The 21,729-nt window shown below is 34.2% G+C and overlaps 1 protein-coding gene and 1 pseudogene across 12 annotated transcripts in view; one reads left to right on the forward strand and one right to left on the reverse strand.

Moving 5' to 3' along the window:
• DPY19L4 (dpy-19 like 4) overlaps positions 1-21,729 on the forward strand; it is a 63,516-nt gene extending 41,787 nt beyond the window's left edge. For all 12 annotated transcript variants that reach the window (XM_006906826.3, XM_025043348.1, XM_025043352.1 and 9 more), the window contains 6 exons: positions 4,496-4,616; positions 6,371-6,427; positions 7,083-7,165; positions 9,591-9,723; positions 19,245-19,403; positions 20,522-21,729. In XM_006906826.3, coding sequence (XP_006906888.1) covers positions 4,496-4,616; positions 6,371-6,427; positions 7,083-7,165; positions 9,591-9,723; positions 19,245-19,403; positions 20,522-20,686 — 718 coding nt within the window. In that variant the 3' untranslated portion in view covers positions 20,687-21,729. The remainder of the gene's footprint in view (positions 1-4,495; positions 4,617-6,370; positions 6,428-7,082; positions 7,166-9,590; positions 9,724-19,244; positions 19,404-20,521) is intronic.
• Positions 17-3,741, reverse strand: LOC107195306 (annotated as a pseudogene).

The raw sequence follows: 21,729 nt of genomic DNA on the forward strand, positions 1-21,729 counted from the left end.
GGAAAGAGTCTAAGGAAAGTTTCCTAAATGGGGTGACAGTGTTGAGAGATAAGTAGAGATTGGCCAGACTTTAAATTGTCTTGTGTATATATAATCTGGACAGAAGTATTTTCTGAAAACTAAAAGTATGGGATAATTTTGAGGGAAGTAGCAGGAGATATGTCTGGAAATATAAGCAGGGACCAGATTAGGTATTTTTAAGCAGAAATTTAACATGCTCAGATTTTCTTTTAAAGAAGATCTCTCAGGAAGCAATGGTTGAGAAAGGTTTAAGAAAAACAATATCTAAGGAAAATAAACCAATTAAGAAGGTGTCACAATAGAATTTAGAAGAGAGTAGCAGTGGATATGGAGGAAAGAGGCCAAAACTAAAATATTTAAGAATTGGAAACTGCATGAGTGGTAGTAGGGACTGCAGCGTGGGGACCCCAGGAAAATCTGAAACTCAGAGCCAAAGGAGGAATTTTTTTAAAAAGACATTTAGCAGTCAACTGCATGGGTGCAAAAAAAACCCCTCTAAAACCCAAAAACCTCTGTTGGAATGCTTTACAAATTTCACGGAATGGAAACTAAACTTCTTACACAATTAGTCACAAATATAGTCCTCCAGTTTTTTGCCCATACACATGAGTATTATCTAAAACATGTCTTCTTTGTAGCAGCTAGGCCCCGCCTCCTCTGTGCTTGACTGAGTTCACAAATGTGTTGTAACCTGTAGCTTCTCTATCACTTCTCTGGTTCTCCTCTCCAGTTTGTTTCCTGGCAGTAAATAAAACCTCCTGCTACTGCTATAGCTACTGCTGCTGCTGGAACTGCTACAGCCACCTTGGGTTCGTGGTTTGGCCAGGTGTTGGCCTCCACCACCACAGGGGCAGAGCTTCCGCTTCCAGTTTCCTCCTTTCGTGGGTCCACAATTTGAAGATGAGTTGTTGTAATTGCCAGAATTGTTATAGCTTCTGCTGCTTCCAAAATTACTTCCATCATTACCAAATCCATTATAGCCATCCCCACTGCCACCATATCCTCCACCACCGCAGCTGCCACTAAAGTCACCTTGACCACTGAAGTTTCCTCTATGACCAAATTTGTCATTCCCACTAAATCTACCTCCACAACCACCACCGAAGTTTCCAGAGACACTTCAACGTCTTTGGCTGGGTGAAGCACTAGCCATCTTTTGCTTAGATAGTGCTTTCCTTCCTTCAGTCGTGGCTGTTCACAGTGTGGTATTTCTGAATGACAGCCTTGTTTTCAGAGTCATTATCAAAGGTTACAAAAGCAAAGCCTCTCTTCTAGCCACTGCTGCCTCGGTCAGTCATGATTTCAGTCACTTCAGTTTTGCCATATTGTTCCAAATAAACTCTTAGGCGATGTTCTTCAGTGTCTTCTTTAATACCACCAACAAAAATCTTTGTCACAGTTAAGTGGGCACCAGGTCTTTGGGAATCTTCTCTTGAGACCAACCTCTGTGGTTCCACAGCTCTTCCATCCACCTTGTGTGCCCTTGCCTTCATGGCTGCATCCACCTCCTCCACAGTGGCATATGTGACAAACCCAAAGCCTCTGGAACACTTGGCGTTTGGATCTTTCATCACCATACAGTCTGTGAGCGTTCCCCAATCCTCATAATGGCTCCTCAAACTCTCAACAGTTGTTTTGAAGCTCAAACCTCCAATGAAGAGCTTCTGCAGCTGTTTGGGCTCTTTGGGAGATGCTGACTTAGACATGATGACTGTGGGAGGAAAGACTTTATGCTTACTTTGTGGCATCCACCAGCAGAAAGGCCAAAAGAGGAATTTTTAAAGGAAGACATGATCAGAGAGTAGAAGGTGAGGAAGGAAAAGATGAATGTGGACTTCAAGGAGTCTGGCTATAATGGGAATCAGAGTCTAAGGCAGCAACCAGAGAGGGGTGCAGTTGTACCAGGAGGGAGAAACTATATATGCATTATGGATGGAAACATTGTGATTGTTCTGCAAACTGTCTGGAACACTAATCATTTTTAGGAGTGGTAGGAAAAAAATGGAAAGGCAAGTCAAGACTATATTTTAGAGTGCCCTGAAAACCATTTAGATGAATTTTCACTTATTTCAGTAGGGACTGGGGAACCATCAAAGAGTTTTGAACAGAGAGTGTCTAATCATAGTTATATTTGAAGAAGATTCATTTGGAATTTGGCTGAGTTAAAGGAGAGTCTAAAGGTAGAGATATTAACTAGTAAGCTCTGGCAATAAAATGATAAGGAAGGGATGGATACAGAGAAATTGATGGCTTTGGCTTAATGATCTAATCTCTAGAGCAGGAAGTTTGTGTTCCAGGGGATGTTATATTCATATAATTCAGTATGAATGGTGTCCCCTGGAGTTATAAGCCAGACTCTAGTATTGATTCTGCTGACTGGAAGAATAGGTTGATATTGTCAGAAATTAAGAAATTAGGACCAGAGGAAACTAAAGCAATTCTTCTGTCTTAGCAATGTGAATTCTATATATATCCACTACTTCTCTCAAGGCCCAAGTCTGTATTTCTTAAAAACCTTCATTAAGTGCATTTCTCTCAAATTTGTCATTTTGCTTTCATATAACCCTAAACCCCTAAACCTTATAATTTTTTAATATTTATTTTCTGTTTTCCATATGTTCAGTTTTTTTCCATCTTGATAAGACCTGAGGGCTGGAGCCATGTCTTATTTTTCTTTATTCCTCTCTAGTACTTTGGTCATCCTGCAGTGCATGATTAATGTTCATTAGATGAATGAATATTACTTTATTTTCCCCGTTGCATAGCTTTACTGTTTTATAAAACCATAATCATTCACATTATATTATGTTCTTTTAGTCTCTTTCTAGTTAAGCATTAAGGAATATATGTCATGGAAGGATCTTGTTGTTCTCCTTAGTATTAATTACAAAAGTTATCTTCTGAAATGTTATCTTTCCTTGATAATCAATATGAAGCACTGACATCTGCACGTTTAAAACTTCCTCTTTCATCTTCAGCTTTCACCATTACTGAGGATAATGGGTTCCTCGTGTTTCCTCTACAACTTACAGCATAAAGTAATGTACTGTCTCTTATTTTATTTTACTGTCTTTTGCAAAAGTTTATTTTTCCATGCACTTAGATTTTTAATCTTCTAAGAGCCCCAATTTTTAATCTTTGTTTTTTAAAAATTAATCTCAAAAGTAATAATGCAGGTTATAACAAACCCTAGCAATGTAGAAATATATGAAGTAACAAATGAAAATCCTTTCATCCCACCCCTCAGAGGTCACCACTATTAGCAGTATCTTTCCAGATGTTATGTTTTGGCTATACCATAAATCTACCTTAAAAAAAGAAAAAAACAAAAAACCAGGCAAACGGAATACATGAAACTTTGCATTTTCTTTTTTTGTTTTTCTTAATTTATTTAATCAATACCTATTGAAAGATAGTTAGGTCTCAAATTTTTTTCTATTAAAACTATGCCGCTATGTGTATCTTACACACTTATGCTAATATATCTGTAAACTATATTACTAGAAATGGGATTGTCTTGAGGTATTTCAAATTCTTATGGCTTCTGCCATATTGCCTTCTGAAAAATTATAAGTTCATAGTCTCTCCAAGATTACAATTTTGCTATACCTTCATCTATATTAATGCTATTCAACCTCATTTTAGTAACACATGTATTATTTTTATTTATGTATTTATTTATTTATTTGAAGAAATGATTAAATTTTTTTCCCCATTTACCTCCCTCTACCCCCATCCTCTGGTAACCACTGGTCTATTGTCCATGTCCATGAGTCTCTGTCCTGTTCATTTGTTGCTTTTAGGGTTATATCCCACATATAAGTGATATCATGTGATTTTCAACTTTTTCTGTCTGGCTTATTTTGCTTAGTATGATTATTTCAAGGTCCATCCATGTTGTTGCAAATGGCAGTATTTCATCTCTTCTTATGGCTGAGTAATATTCCATTGTATATATGTACCACAGCTTCTTTATCTAATCATCTATTATAGGATACTTTGGTTGCTTCCATGTCCTGGCCACTGTGAATAATGCTGCCATGAACTTTGGTGTGCAGATATCTTTTCAGATATGAGTTTTCAAGTCTTTGGGGTAAATACCCAGTAGAGGGATTGCTGGATCATATGGTAGATCAATTCTTGGTTTGTTGAGGAACCTCCATATTGTTTTCCATAGTGGCTGTACCAGTTTGCAGTCCTACCAGCAGTGTATGAGGGTTCCTATTTCTCTGCATCCTCTCCAGCATTTGTTATTATTACTTGCCCTGTTGATTATAGCTATTCTAACAGGAACACACATCTTCTTGATTATTTAAGAAACAATCTGTTGCTGAAAATTAGAGGCTAAGCTTTTTTATTCTTCCTCAACTTTGTGGTAATTGCATAGGTAATAGGAAAGAACTCAGAAAAGAGAAATTAGTTAATAATGATGTTCATAGGATATCTCATATGTGATTTCTTTTGTCTTTTCCAGCTTGAAATACCTCTGGACTCCTTATGTGTGTATGTTAGCAGCATCTGGTGTATGTTCTTCTGAACTCTGGATGACACTTTTCAAGTGGCTTCGATTACGAACTATACACCCAGTATTGTTGGTGAGTCATTGTTATTTTAGATTAAGTACTTGTTTCTCTTCTAATTATATAAATGGAAACAGCATTGAATATCATTGAAATAGCATGAGTCAATCAGATTGACTTACAAGTAGAAAAAGATCCTGTGACTTTTTTTTATAATTTCTGGTTATAAAAGTAATGCATTTTAATTCAGACAACTTAAGACATAAAAGGTAAATAAAGTGAATTAATGTGATAGGTTATCAAGAATTTTTATTTTTTTCTTGGTTTGATTTAGAACTGTGCTATGATTTCACTGTGAATGGAGCATTTATACTGTGCTATCCCTGCTATTTGCAGTGATAACTAAAACATGATTAATTTCATCAAGTAGATTACAATCTCCTGGTCATAAAAACAGGTAATAAAAAGTATTGACAGGATGCTTTTGGAACATAGAGAAGGGCTACTTAATTCAGTTTGTTAGGGATTCAAAGACTTTCCAGTATGACATTTGAAAGCTGAGTTATTAGTCAAATGGAGAAAGAAAAGGTACTTGTGGTAGAAGGAATAAACACAGGCAAAGAACATGATGCAATCAAAGGGAATAAAAACAAGCAAAGAAAAATCATGTTATGTTTAGTTTTGTTGGCACTTAAATATGAGTTTGGGGTGTGTTTAAGAAATGAGAATGGAGAAATTGAGGAGGATAAAGTCACAGAGGCCTTTGAGTGTCATGCTGTGGTGCTAAGTCTTATCCAGGCAGTAGGAATAGACTGAGATGTTTATGCAAGGGTGTGAGAAGTCAGACTTAAATTTTTCTCTCAGCTCACCCTTACAGGTCTATGAAGGATAGGTTTAAGGATGACAGACGGGAGTGAGGAGGGATACTGTCACTCAGATACAGGCAGTGGTGGATGAAAATACTCTTCAAAGTACTCTTCAAAGTATTTCACATTCTATTTAACCCTTACAAATATCTGTTGGCTAAATTTAGTTATCTGTATTTTATAGACAGAAAATTAAGGCTTAAACTGGTTAAATAACTTCCCTGAGATCACATAGCTTATAAGTCTGGAAACCATGATTTATACCCACATTTTTCTAACTGCAAGGCCATTCAATTATTACTGTGCTAGACTGGAGTGAAAAAAGTAGTGAGTAAAATTAATAAGACTTGGTGCTTGATTAAGTATAGGAGAGTGAGGACGAGGGAGAAATCACAGATGTTTCCTAGGTTTTTGGTTTATATGATTATGGATCATGGGGTCACCAATGGACATGGGACAATAAGAAGAAAGGTTTTGGAAGGAAGATGATGAATAATTGATTATCTTTGATAATAGTCATGTTCTGTTTTGCCAGACTTTTCCAGAGGAATTTATACATTTTTATTTTAGCATGCTAGTATATTGTTATATATTAGCGATTTTTCCTGTATTAATTCATTCTCTTTTTGTTATTGTTGTTAGCTTTTAAGGCAGCATTTCATTAACCTTTGTGTGCTCTTCATAACTTAAATTCCTGGCAAAATCATCAAATATCAATTTGCTATTTGAAATGTTATGAGTGTTAACCATTTCTGTGTTCTGCCTTAATGTGTTTAATATGTCTTAAACTCATCATTAGTCTTCACCCATCTCACTCTGTGAACTAGGTTTTCATGCTGACTTAAATTTCTTTAACTGAAATTTTATAGCTATATTATTATGTGCTTGGTCATAGAGTCAATGTCTAGTAAAGTATCTTCTGAAATGTATTTATCCATAATGCTTTTTGTTTTAATATTTTAGGCTCTTATTCTGAGCATGGCTGTGCCCACTATAATAGGTCTCAGCTTATGGAAAGAGGTAAGAAAATCAGATTTTTATATAAAGATGTACTTTACCTACAAAATAGTGATAAATATATATGTATGTATAGAATACTTATATTGAGACACTGTTCTAACAAAATAAAATATGATATTCTTAATAATGTTTAATTTTTTTACCATTAGGAACATGAGAGAAACACTAAAACATTTTTAGAATGCCATCTAATGCAAATTTCTAATGCTGTCATGTGGTTTATAATTGAAATAGGAAATTGCTGAAAAAAATCGGTCTTAATATTAAAAGTATTTTGGGTACTCCAAAATTTAAATATCTATAAAATAATATAAATTCTTTGGCTTATAATAAATGTGAAACTAATTGCCAGTAAATTTGTGAATTATTTGACCCAAAATTACTTTATTTATTATGTGTGCGCAAAAAAGATACATCGATGATTAGTTGTTTATTAATGATAAAATTGTTTATTGAGTCTAGGCAGTAAATTAACCATAAATAGATCATTTGGGTTGAGAAGGATGAGCAGGTCACTGAAAGTAAAGTGAGCTATGATTTTTTTCAATAAGAACAATGTTGTAATATTGTTTGCCTTATGTTAGTCTCTTGGTCTTGAACAGTTTTAAACTTTCTAGATACTTAAACTTTTGGGGGATTTTGTTTTGCGTTTTAGTTTTTTCCAAGATTAATGACAGAATTAACAGAACTACAAGAATTCTATGACCCCGATACAGTGGAACTCATGACCTGGATAAAGTAAGAACTGGACTGCCCTGCCCAAGACTGTTGTTAAACTATTAACCAATCGTTGCATGCTATTAATTGGATTCAGGAGGGAAAAGTAGTTTTTCAAATTCTTCTCAAAAAATTCAAGAATTTTTCACTGTGTTTTTAGGGATATTTTTAGGGATATTTTATTGGACTTATCCTAATTTTCTAATTGAAGTCATCTCTTTTGAAAATTTAGCATTGATAAGTTTGAGATTTGAGACTCTTCACCATCAAACACCTAGAAATGTGGAATAAAAAGGAACAAATATCCTTTTGTTTAGATATTCAAAAGGTTGTTTGTTTTGCCCTGGTTTGGAGGTGGATGAATGGTAGATCGCTAGTCTTGGTAACCAGATTTTTAATTTCAGTTTTAATGCCTACCAGGACAAGAGATGTGGTCTTAGGTCTATGGAAGAAGAGAATTGTAATTGAGGCACCTTTTTCCCTCCTTCAACACACACATATAAAACTAAGGGGTCCTCAAGGAGTAACACTATTAGTGAAAGGATAGACTAGCAAAAGATCCATAAGTGACAGAGAAAGATAATTAGAAAGCTTTGGCCTCAGCTCTTGGTCTAAAAAGGTCTCTCCTCTGAATTTATAGCAATAGATCTGAACTCACATGGGGTAGTAGTTTGAAATGACACTTGACTGATCCAGGAAACCCAAAATTAAGAAATCAGAATAAAAAGTGGTTCTGGGGTAGTCAAAATACCTGATATATCAATGCAGGTTACAAGGATTCCACAAATAAAGCTTCATGAAGTTGAGCTCTAAAATTACAAAACACATGAAGAAACAGTTTAACATAGCAAAAATCAGCTCTCTAGAATTAGATCTATATCAATTTCTGATAATAAAATGTGTGTCAGTAAGTTTTGCTGCATAATAGGCTACCATAAAACTTAGTGGCTTATGAACAACAAACGTGTTGTTTTGCACAGTTTTTAGGGTCAGCTGAGTGTGGACAGTGGGGAGGATTCTTCTGGTCTGGGCCACCTCAGCTCTGATGTGTCTTGGGTTGGGTAGGTATCAGCTGAGGGGATGGAATTGACTTGGCCAAATGCCTCTCATCATCCAGCCCAGGGTAGCCTGGGCTCATTTACAAGGTAGCGGTTGTAGAGTTCCCAAAAGCAGCAAGAGATGGCAAGTCTCAATGTCAAGTATGTTTTGTTTCTGCTCACATTATGTTTGCTATTGTTTGTTGGCCAAAGCAAGTCATATGACCAGTACCAGAGGTTTTTTCCTAGAGCATAGCTATAGGAAGAAGAATCATTCTGGCTATTTTGCATGGATTGAGACTGAAATAACTGCATTGAAAATTATTGAAGACATAGGAGGAGAAACTGAAACATGACAAAAAAAGGCCAGAAAACTATGGTGGGGGGAGGGACAAAAAAATATTTCTAGAAATGAGGAATAAGTTTATAGAATAGGTATATGGAAATGAGAATAGGTCTTTTTATAAGGTCTTATATTGTAATGACACCCCCTCATATAAATAAAAATTGTTTTCTTTAGATCAGTCTTAACTATTGTCTATTAATACTTTTTGTGAATTAACCATTATAGACCACTGACTATATAGCTTTATGTTTTCATTAACAAAAGAGGGAGCTACATTTATGTGTGTGATTTATCATAATACATATTTTCAAAAACAGCAAAGGCCTGAACATGGGATGTTATGTCTCAGACCGTTGGACATTTGTGTTCCTGTGGTGTAATTATTCTGTTTCATGTTTGTTTCTCCATTACTGGGACAGTGGCTGTGTGCCATCTGTATTTCCAGAACTTGGCACTATCCCTAACACATAGGGATAGAGTAGACCTTTGGGATCTGCTTCTGAGTTTCTTAGTCCTGCAAGTGGCATCCATCTGGGACTTTGGATCCTGGTTCAGAGAACAGGAGAAGTCCTACATGTGCTCTCTGGAGACAGATATGTGTGTAAAGGTAGGGAAGGAACAGGAGGATAGATGGATCTTGAAGGAGTTGGGTTGTGGTGGTTAATATTTGCAAAAGATGAATTTGAGAATTCCCAGTATCATTATTGAATTGATCACACTACATAAAATAGTATATTTTTGTAGCTATATCCCATTATCCTGCACTAGTTTGTAATAACATTAATGTGACCTGATTTCTGTGTTTATTGTCTTTTATCTACTCACTCTTGAAAACAGGGGTCTTGTCTCTACCACCCACCTTTAAAAAATTTTCTGTATCTTCATCCTTTAAAATCATAAGTGCTCGATATTTTTTGAAAGCAGAAGTGAAATGAAAGCCGACATTGAAACTTAAGTGTACAATACATTGTAAGTTGCCTGGTGTTTCAGAGTTGATATAAATCAGTGATCTAAATAGTATACTTACCTTTCCAGTATGTTAATCTTTATGGTTCTTTTGCAGAAGGCAAGCTCCAGTTGCAGCTGTGTTTGCAGGAAGTCCACAGTTAATGGGTGTGATTAAATTATGTACTGGCTGGATGGTAACAAGCTTGCCTCTTTACAATGATGAAGATCTTCTCAAGAGAAACGAAAATGTGAGGCATTTTAGATTCTATATGTGGATCTTTTTTAACATCACTATTTTAGTATAGTTTTGCAATGACGTGTATAGTCCTGGTTAGCTAGGAACATTTAAACAATTTTAGAAGAGTTAATTAGCTTTAGTTTTTAAAAAGCTGTGTAATACATTTAACAAAAAGAGCCGAAGTTAAACTATTAAAGGTTTTATGAATAGTATAGATATGTTTGTTGGAGAAACATTTAATTTTTCAGAGTTTCGGGGGAACTGATGTGTAATATTTCACAAAGAGAAACATAATTTTGAAAATATCATTGTTCTCAATCAGATTATTGAAGGAAAGCTATCAGTTAATGTCTTGGTACACTTTATATTTCCAAGGTAAAATTCTATTCCACTGTGATTTATTTTTTAGTATGGGCTGTTATACTTAGTATAACATTAGAATAGTATCTAATTACTATTGTTCAGAGAATATATTGTTTTGAATGTTTGTTATGGATTTAAATGATATCTGGAGGCAATTACCAGCTGAACCTGAGTTCAAAATATTGTTTTTTAATTTGGGAGGATTTCATATAGTTTTTAGGTATACTCTAAGCTAAGGAAGAAGTATAGCATCATAGAAGTTACACTATAGTATAAAGGTTAGACTCTAAGAATGCAGACTCTGGAATTAGAGATTCTGGACTCAAACGCTATCTTCCCATATAGCGGCTTTGTTACCTTGAGCAATATCTTTTGGGGGCAGGAGATTTCCACAGTGCCTTTTTTTTTAATTGAGGCATAATGACATACAGTATTATATTAGTTTCAGGTGTACAACATAATAATTTGATATTTGTACATGTTGCAGATTATCACCACAGTAAGTCTAGTTAACATTCATCACCATACATAGCTACAGAAATTTTTTTACTTGTGATGAGAACTTATAAGATGTTATCTTAGCAATTTTCAAATATGCCATACAGTATTATTAACTATAGTTGCCATGCTGTACATTGCATCTCCATGCCTTTTTTATTTTATAACTGGAAATTTGTGCCTTTTGGCTTCCTTTACCCATTTTCCCCACCAACCACCATCTGTTCTCTGTGGTAGTGTGTGTTGTTTGTTTGTTTTAGATTCTACATTTAAGTGAAATCATATGGCATTTGTCTTTCTCTAACTTATTTCACTTAACATAATGCCCTCAAGGTCCATTTACGTTCTCGCAAATGGCAAGATTTCATTCTTATTTATGGCTGAATATTCCATTGTATATATGTGCCACATTTTCATGTATTGATGGACATTTAGAGTGTTTCCATGTCTTGGCTATTGTAAATAATGCTGCAGTGAACATAGGGGTGCATATATCTTTTTAAATTAGTGTTTTCATTTTCTTCAAATAAATACCCAGAGTGGAATTGCTGGATCATATGGTAGTTCTATTTTTAATTTTTTGAGGAAACTCCATGCTGTTTTCCATAGTGTCTGTGCCAATTTACATCCTACCAATAGTGCATGATAGTTCCCTTTTTTCCACATTCCCATGAACACTTGTTATTTCTTCCCTTTTTAATAATAGCCATTCTAACAGGTACACAAAGATATCACATTGCAGTTTTGATTTGCATTTCCCTGATGATTAGTGATTTAGAACAGGGGTCCCTAACCCCCAGGTCCACAGACCAGGGTATTTGTCCGTGACCTGTTAGGGACTGGGCCGCACAGTAGGAGGTGAGGATCAGGTAAGCAAGCAAGAAGCTTCGTCTGTATTTGCAGCCACTCCCCAGTGCTAGCACCACCTCAGCTCCACCTCAGATCATTAGGCATTAGATTCTCATAGGAGCACCGGTAGTTGGTGCCAGAAAGGTTGGGGACTGCTGATGTAGAGTATCTTTTCGTGTACTTGTTACATCTGTATATCTTTGGAAAAATATCTAGTCAGATCCTCTGACAATTTTTTGATCAAGTTTTTTTTTGTTGATATTGTTGAGTTATATGAGTTCTTTATGTATTTTGGATATTAAGCCCTTATCGGTTACAAATTTCTTCTTCCATTCAGTAGTTTGCCTTTGTTTTGTTGATGCTTTTCTTTGCTCTGCAGAAGCTTTCTAGTTTGATGTAGTTCCATTTGTTTATTTTTGCTTTTGATTCTTTTGCTTTCAGAGTCCGATCCAAAAAAAACATCACCAAGACTAATGTCAAGGAGCTATGTTTTCTTCCAGAAATTTTATGGTTTCAGGTCTTATATTCAAGTCTTCTTTTTTCCCCACCTCTTTAATTCCCCCCCACCACCATTTCCACCTCTGACCTATGGATGTTGCTGTCTCCCCTTAAGAACTGGATCTCTGAATGCGGGGTGTCTTTTGCCATGCGCTCGCGGCGTATACCTGGGGCCTGGCGCTTATATTCCAGTCTTTAATCCATTTTGAATTAATGTTTGTGTATGCTGTAAGGTAGTCTAGTTTCATTCTCTTGCATGTGGCTGTCCAGTTTTCCCAACACCATTTGTTATGGAAACTGTCCTTTCCCCATTGTATATTCTTGACACTTTTGTGGTAAGTTAGCTGTCCATATATGTGTAGGTTTATTTCTGGGGGTCTCTCTTTTTTTTCAATTACAGTCGACATTCAATATTTTATATTAGTTTCAGGTGTACAGCATAGTGGTTAGACATTTATATAATTTATGATTAGTCTAGTACCCACCTGGGCACTATATATAGTTACTACATTATTATTGACTGGGCTCTATTCTGTTCTATTGAGTTTTTTTGTCTGTTTTTATGCCAATACCATACTGTTTTGATTACTATACCTTACTAGTATATTTTGAAATCAGGGAGTGTTATACCTCCAGATTTATTGTTCTTTCTCAAGATTGTTTTGGCTATTTGGGGTCCTTCGTGGTTCATACAGATTTTGGAATTATTTGTTCTACTTCTGCAAAAAATGTCATTGGAATCTTAATAAGGGTTGCATTGAATCTGTACATTGCTTTGGATATATGGACATTTTAACTATTTGTGCAATCCATGAACACAGACTATCTTTTTTTTTTTTTTTTAATTAGAGTTGACGTCAATATTATTTTATATTAGTTTTAGGTGTATAGCATAGTGGCCAGACATCCATACATTTATGTAGTGGTCCCCCCAACCAATCCAACAGCCACCTGCTCCACACACAAATCACCATATCCCCATGCTGCACCTTACAGCCCCATGACTATTTGGTAACTACCAGTTTGTACTTCTTAATCCTATTACCTTTTTCACCCAGCCCCCCAACCACCCACCAGTTTGTTCTCTGTATCTGTTTTGTTTGTTCTTTTATTTTGTTCCTTAGATTCTACATATAAGTGAAATCATATGGTATTTGTCTTTCTCTATCTGACTTATTTCCCTTAGCATAATACTCACTAGATCCATTCATGTTGTTGCAAATGATAAGATTTTTTTTTAATGGCTTAATAATATTCCATTGTACATATGTACTACATACAGTGTCTTTATCCAATTGACCGTTACTGGGCACTTAGGTTCTTCCATATCTTGACTAAATAGTGTTGCAGTGAACATGGGGGTGCATATATCTTTTTGAATTCGTGTTTTAGTTTTCTTTAAATAAATACCCAGAAGTGCAGTTGCTGGGTCATAAGGTAGTTCAATTTTTAATCTTTTGAGGAACCTCCAAACTGTTTTCCATAGTGATCGTACCAATTTGCAATTCCACCAGCAGTGCACAAAGGTCCCTTTTCTCTGCATCCTCACCAACACTTTTTTTTTGATTTATTGATGATAGCCATTCTGACGATGTGAGGTAATATCTCATTGTAGTTTTAATTTGTATTTCCTTGATGATTACTGACTTTGAGTATCTTTTTGTACGTCTGTTGGCCATTTGTATGTCCTCTTTGGAGAAATGTCTGTTCAAGTCCTGTGCCCATTTTTTGATTGGATTGTTTGTTGTCTTGTTGTTGAGTTGTATGAGTTCTTTATAAATTTTGAATATTAACCCCTTATCAGATGTATCATTGACAAATATCTTCTCCAATTCAGTAGGTTTTTTTTTCATTTGTTGATGGTTTCCTTTCCTGTGCAAAAACTTTTTAGTTAGATGAACTACCATTTGTTTATTTTTTCTTTTGCTTCCCTTGCCCGAGGAGACATATCCAAAAAAACATTACTAAGAGTAATTTCAGAGAGTTTGCTGTTTATGTTTTCTTCTAGGAGTTTTATGGTTTTGGGTCTTACATTTAAGTTTTTAATTCCTTTTGAGTTTATTCTCGTATGTGGTGTAAGAAGGTGCTCCAGTTACATTTTTTGTAGGTATCTGACTAGTTTTCCCAGTACCATTTATTGAATAGACTGTCTTTACCCCATTGAATATTCTCGTCTCTTTTATCATAGATTAAATGACCATATAGGCGTGGATTTATTTCTGGGCTATTCTGTTGGATTGATTTATATGTCAATTTTTATGCCACCACCATACTGTTTTGAGCCCCCTGTAGTATAGTTTGATATCAGGTAGTGTGTTATGTCCAACTTTATTCTTCCTTTTAAAAATTGTTATGGTTGTTTGGGGTCTTTTAGGCTTATTTGTTCTAGTTCTGTGAAAAATGCCATTGGTATTTTCATAGGGATTGCATTGGATCCATAGATGGCTTTGGGTAGTATGGACATTTTAACGATGCTAATTCTTCATATCCATTAGCACAGTATATGTTTCCATTTATTTGTATCTCCTTCAGTTTCTTTCCTAAGAGACTTACAATTTTCCAAGTATAAGTCTTTTACCTCCTTGGTTAAATTTATTCCTATGTATTATTTTTTTTAAGCAATTGTAAATGGGATTTGTTTCTTAATTTTTCTTTCTGATCGTTATTGATATATAGAATGCAACCAATTTCTGAATATTAATTTTGTATCCTGATACTTTACTGAATTCATTTATCAGTTCTAACAATTTTTTGATGGATTCTTTAATGTTCTCTTTATAGAGTATCACGTGATCTATAAATATGATTCTTTTACTTCTTCCTTTCCAATTTTGATGCTTTTATTTTTTTTTCTTGTTTGATTGCTGCGGCTAGGACTTCCAATACTAAGTTGAATGAAAGTGCTGAAAGTAGACATCCTTGTTTTTTTCTTGATCTTGAGAAAAACACTTAGTTATTCCCCATTGAGTATGATGTTAAATGTGGGTTTGTAATATATGGCCTTTATTATGTTGAGATATGTTCCCTCTGTTCCCACTTTGCTGAGAATTTTTATCATAAATGGATGCTGGGTTTTGTCTAATGCTTTCTCTGCATCTATTGATATGATCTTATGATTTTTGTCTTTCAATTTGTTAATGTGGTATATCACATTAATTGATTTGTGGATACGGTACCAACTTTGCATCCCAAGAATAAATCCCACTTGATCATGGTGTATGATCTTTTTAATGTATTGTTGAATTCAGTCTGCTAATATTTTGTTGAGGACTTTTGCATGTTTGTTCATCGGGGATATCTGCCTAAGATTTTTTTTTTTGGTAATGTTTCTGTCTAGTTTTGAAATTGGTAACAGTGGTCTTGTAGAGTGAGCTTGGGAGGCTTTCCTTCTCTTGAATTTTTTGGAATCGTTTGAGAAGAATAGGTGTTCTTTCTTTTTGAATGTTTGGTAAAATTCATCTGTGAAGCCATCCAGTCCAGGACTTATGTTTGTTGGGAGTTTTTTTTAAATTAGTGATACAGTTTCATTAGTAGTAATCGGTTTGTTCAGATTTTCTGTTTCTTCTTGAATTAGTTTTGGAAGAATGTATGTTTCTAGGAATGTATCCATTTCTTACAGATTGTTCAATTTGTTGGCATATAATTGCTCCTAGTATTTTTTTATAATTCTTGGTATTTCTGTGGAATCAATTGTTGCTTCTCCTCTTTTATTTCTGATTTGTTTGGGTCCTCTCTTTTTCTTGATGAGTCTGGTTAAAGGTATATCAATTTTATTTATCTTTTCAAAGAACCAGCTGTTGGTTTCATTGATCTTTTGTATGTTTTTTTAGACTATTTCATTTATTTTCGCTCTGATTTATATTATCTCCTTCCTTCAATTCACTTTGGGCTTTGCTTGCTGTTCTTTTTCTAGTTCCTTTAGGTGTAAGGTTAGATTGTTTACTTGAGATTGTCTTATTTCTTGAGGTAGGCCTATATTGCTGCGAAGTTCCCTCTTAGAACTGCTTTTGCTGTGTTCATAGAGTTTAGGTCATTGTATTTTCATTTGTCTCAAGGTATCTTTTGATTCCTTGATCTCATTGTTAACCCATTTATTGTTTAGTAGCATGTTATGTAGCCTCCATGTGTTTGTGCATTTTTCAGTTTTTTTTCCCTTGTAATTGATTTCTAGTTTCGTACCATTGTGGTTAGAGAAGATGCTTGATATGATTTTAATCTTCTTAAATTTACTGAGACTTGTTTTGTGTCCTAACATGTAGTCTGTTTTAGAAAAGGTTCCTTGTGCCATTAAGAAAAATGTATAGTTTGATGCTTTGGGGAGAAACACTAAAAATTTCAATTAAGTCTATCTGGTCTAGCGAGCATAGAATATCTTTCCATTTATTTGTGTCTTCCTTAGTTTCTTTAATTTTGAGCAAGTTTATGAATCTGGAAATAATAGTTTTCACCTCTTAGTTATGAGAGTTAAATGAGATAATGCACTACGCCTGAAAAATTTAAATGTTAGCTATTATGTTATTATGTACTGTTAAATTGTAATTGTATGTGTACATACATATACACATATAAACCCAGAAAGTACAAAGAGGAGTTCAAAAGCAGTAGCAATCAATTCTGCCTACAAAAATCTGTCTTCATAAAGGGCATTCTCTTGATCTCAGTTTCAAAGGATGAGTAGAAACTTGTTTGGAAATAGAATACCTATGAGTTTAGTCTGAAAAAATAACATGAGCCATGAAATTTGTATGGTAATAAAACTAGAAAATAAATTAAGGCCAAATTCTGAAGGACCTGGAATGTCATGCTAAAGAATTTAGACTTACCCTTGAGGCATTTGGGAGTTATCAAAGATCTTTAATAAGACTAGGATGGAATGCTTAGATTTGTTTTGGAGAGTTAATTATGGTCATAGAACAGATTAAAGCAGGGTAAAGGTCAGAGATAGGGAGGTCCACCTGAGAGTAATTTACCTGAGAGACAGACGCTTCTAATTAGTATTTGCTGCACTTCTAAAAGGTACTGTTGCTTAGAATATACACAGCATATGTCTGAACTTTATTTTTTGTGGATTTAAACCAAGCAACTCTGACATGGCTTTGTTTTCTTTTGGTTGGTCTTTTTTCTAATGTGTACTTTCAGAATCTTTTACAGTTAATTCAGATTCTAATTAAACATTTTAGATAGAGTTTTAAGTTTTATGTGACTTGACTATGAGAATAGGAACCATGTTTTTTTTTTTCAAACTTTTGTCTTCCTGGTGTCTGGTACCTAGCAAGTACTGAGTAAATTTGTTGTTAAATTAAAATTCAAACTGCACTCCATAAATGAGAGACTATATCATTTTAATTAGATGTTATTTATAATTCATAACATGTGACTGATTTTTGTATCATCTCCTATGCCAGTGATTCCCAAACATGGGACAGTTATGCCCCCAGGGACATTCGGCAATGTCTGGAGATATTTTTGGTTGTCATAATTAGATGAAGGGTTCTACAGGCATCTAGTGGGGTAGAGATCAGGAAGACTGCTAAACATTCAACAATGCACAAAACAGTCTCTGTCTTGTCCCAACAAAGAATTATCTGGCCTAAACTGTCAGTAGTGCTGAGTTCAAGAAGCCCTGCCTTAGTCTATCAGTAATGTTATTGCCATCGAAAAACACACATCGAATAGAAGTGTGTTTTTAAAACACCAAGACAAGAGTATGTTACAGTCTCCTCAAACTTAAAAATAAAGTGTATGTTTAAAAAATCTATGAAGAGGTATAGGCTGCGTAGGATAGAACCATTCCTGTTGAAACTTAGCAAAGTGAAATGACTGAGAAACTTCCTTTTGATTTATTAACATTCAGTGCACCACGGAATGTTTACATCAGTGTCTCTAGCATGTCAGAGGACATTGGACCAAAAGGTGCTGGATAGACAGCAACTATAATGTATAGTAAGCAGCTACTGGATATTTTGTAAATAGATGGGAACTTGGGCAGTCTAGTTTTCAAATCTCAATATTTTCAGGACAAATAGTTTGTGATGGTTTTGGCCTAACATTTGTGATTTTATTATTTTCTAAAGGGTAATAAGAGCTGGTCCAATGTTAGCATTTCAGAAAAGCTGAAAAACTTTAATATGTAATAATATCCAGGGCTTATTATCCAATAATGTCAGCAAAATTGTAATGAAAAATGCCATGGAATCAAGACGTAAGTTTTTTTTCCCCCTCTTTAACTGCCCCCCACCCCACTTCCACCCCTGACCTACAGATGTTGCCACTGTTTCTAAGAACTGTATCTCTGAAAGTGGGGCACCTCCCACGTGCTCGTGGCACATGCCAGGGGCCTGGCGGACCCGGTACACTGGGGTGGGGGCTGTGGGGGAGCTGGCGCACCTGGCATATGGTCCGAAGCTCCACCTGGGGCGCGAACCCAGGACCTTTTGCATGTAAAGCAGACGTGCTAACCACTACACTATGGAGCCACCCCCAAGACATAAGTTTTAAGCGTCTTTGGCTCATTCATTATTTTCTAACAATAGTCAAATTATTTTTAATCTTGCTGACTTTATCTCTTGTTTAGAATGAGTATAAAATACTCTGATATATGGTAATGAAAAAAATAACAGGAACTATTACAACTCAATAATAAAAAGATAAATTTGCCCAATTTAAAAATGAAAGTCTATTTGCAACAACAGGGATGAATCTTGAGTGCATTATGTTAAGTGAAATAAGTCAGATAGAAAAGACAAATACTGTGTGATATCACATATATGGAATTTTAAAAAGCCAAAGTCATAGAATCAGAGTAGAGTGATACTTACCTAGGTCTGGAGGGTCAAAGAGTACAAACTTTATGTTATGAGCTGAATAAATTCTGGGGATCTAATGTACAACATGGTAATTATAGTTATCAATGCTGTATTATATACTTGAAGATTGCTAAGGGAGTAAGATCTTAAATGTTTTTACCTGACATGATGAAGGTGTTAGCTAATGTTATGGTGGTAAACATTTTGCCATATATAAGTATTAAATTAACACATTGTACACTTTAAACTTATACAATGTTATATGTCAATTATGTCTCATTAAAGCTGGAGGGTGGGGAAATCGACAAAGGACTTGAATGTACATTTCTCCAAAGAAAATATACAAATGTCTAATAGCATATTAATATGAACTTCTTGAGGGCAGGAATCGAGTCTTAGTGAATATCTTTATTTTCCATAGATAGTATGCAGTATTTTCCATAGACAGTAAATGCTTTTTGATTTACAGAAGTTTTAAATGTCTTTTAAAATAATTGTTTTAATTGTGTTCTTTCAGATCTATCAAATTTATTCAAAGCGATCTGCTGAGGATGTTTATAAAATACTGACATCTTATAAAGCAAATTACCTAATTGTAGAAGATGCTATCTGCAATGAAGTGGGAACCATGAGAGGCTGTAGGGTTAAAGATTTATTAGACATTGCAAATGGCCATGTAAGTAACCATTTGGAAAGTTAAGTCTTTTTGAGAGAAATGACTTTATTTAAACTTGTAATCATCAAACTTTATTTTTGGAATTAAACTAAGAATATAATTAAAAGCTATATAACAATGGGGGGGGCTATTAACAATAGTTTGAAGTATTTTTTCAATGTACAAAAGAAAAGTTGGCCATTTTTACAAAGAAGAAAAATTTTACCAATACCCGGATTCCTTATTCATTGCCTTTACTTGTGCATGTTCAACATTTATTATTTAAAAAAGCATAATTTGATTTGAATGATGATTTATTTTAACTCATAATAATCTAAAGAGCAACTAGTTGCATCATTATGTTGAAATTTCTTATAATTTGATACGTATCTAGAAAAATTACTTCATTATTACAGTCTTTTTATTATTAAATTTATTGGGGGTGACATTGGTTAATAAAACTATATTGGTTTCAATATAGTTTTTTTTTTAAATTTTTATAAGAGTTTATTTGAGCCAACCCAACGACATATGCTGGGGAACAAGATCTTAAAGTGCTCCCTAACCTTTTACTCTTTTAAAGTAGGCTCTCTGACTTCTTTCATAGGCATTAGAATAATATTTAGTGTTTTATTATAGAAAACTTTTCAAGTTAGCTAAGCTATATTAGTGAACATAATTAAGAAGAGAATGTAAAAGTTTTCACTGGATAAGTCATAAAAAATTTACTTGCCTACTATATAATTGTGAGTCAGTTCTATATCAGGAGAAGTGTTCGAATGTACAGCAAGAATATATTATATGTTCATTTCTCTGCCTTAGTAGGCTCTACGATAAGGCTCTTCAGAGGAATGATAATGGACTATGGAGACATAGCTTTCTATATTTTAGGATTAAATCTTTTAAAAGTTGGAAACTTTTTATGCTGGTTTCTCAATCTCAATGGGAAGCTCAGAAGTTTAGTGTATTTGGTGATTGTCCTATGAAAAGGCTTCTATGTGCTAATCAATGTGAGATGTTTGCTAAACAAGGTGGAATTGTCCATGTTTAGCATAATGTATTTTTTCGTATAAATATTCGTACATTGATTGCATTTCTCCTATAAGCTTTTTAATATTATGTTTCATATCTTTTCATAGGTGGTTTACGAAGAGAGTGACAGGTTAACCTACTCAAAATATGGGCGATTTTGTCATGAGGTCAAAATTAACTATTCTCCATATGTGAATTATTTCACTAGAGTGTACTGGAACAGATCCTACTTTGTATATAAAATCAACACTGTGATATCCTTTCAGTCTTGAAAATACTGAGCCTTCATTTCAAAGACTTACACCACCTGAAATAAAACATGATTTTCTTCTATCTATCTGGTGTCTTTTTAAATCAGAGTATGGACATTTGAAATGCTGCTGCTTTTCCCTGCTCCTGCAGTTAACTGGATCCAAAGTTCTGTGGGGGATAGACGATTAAGCATTACGGTCCTTTGGTAAAATGTGAAATCTTGCCACTCGGCTATATTCCAGCCAGGTATTCTTACTGTTACTTGGTCTTTAAAGATTTCACCTTCTAAAGTATTATAAAATTTTCCTCAAAATCTTCATTGTCTCATAACATTGACCTTGAATTTGAATATGTTCAAAGTCAGTATATATCTCAAACGTAACATTTAATACATACTTAATGTAATATAATTACAGAATAGAAGGAAAGAATATTCTTACCCTCAAGACAGTTTCTGAAAGTATTTCTTGGTTTATAATAGAACTGAAATATTACAATAAAAACTAATTTAAATGTTAGCTGAATATATGTGGCATTTAAATTAAAATGGAAATGATATAAAGGAAAGTGATTTTTAAGGATATAGGTAAAGACATATCCTGATTTTCCATATTACTACTCTCATCATCTGATTATATAAATGAGCATTTTCTTAGTAATATATATAGCATGTATTGTATTTTATTATTTTATGACTAGTAAGTGGTTAGCTTTTTTCACTTATGTCCATGAATTTGATAGCATTTAATCATGATAAAACAGTAACTTGTTAACCTATATATTTTTTAAAACAGACATTTTACAAGAATTCAGGTTTTTAAAAAATATGATTATGGAGTATATACTCTTCACATGTTTTCTACTGAAGTATTAAGTAAAAAATCTCTATCATAATAAAAATATATACACTAAAACGAACAACAGTTTCTAGAGATACATGTAGATGCTGTTAAACATACCTCTGTATACAGATATATTTATTATAAAACAAGTGCTATTATTTATGAAACTGATAGTCTTCAAGATGAACAAAATGACAATTATAATAAAATTCATAGCACAG

This window comes from Pteropus alecto, unplaced genomic scaffold (genome assembly GCF_000325575.1).
Source record: "Pteropus alecto unplaced genomic scaffold, ASM32557v1 scaffold51, whole genome shotgun sequence".
NCBI lineage: Eukaryota > Metazoa > Chordata > Mammalia > Chiroptera > Pteropodidae > Pteropus > Pteropus alecto.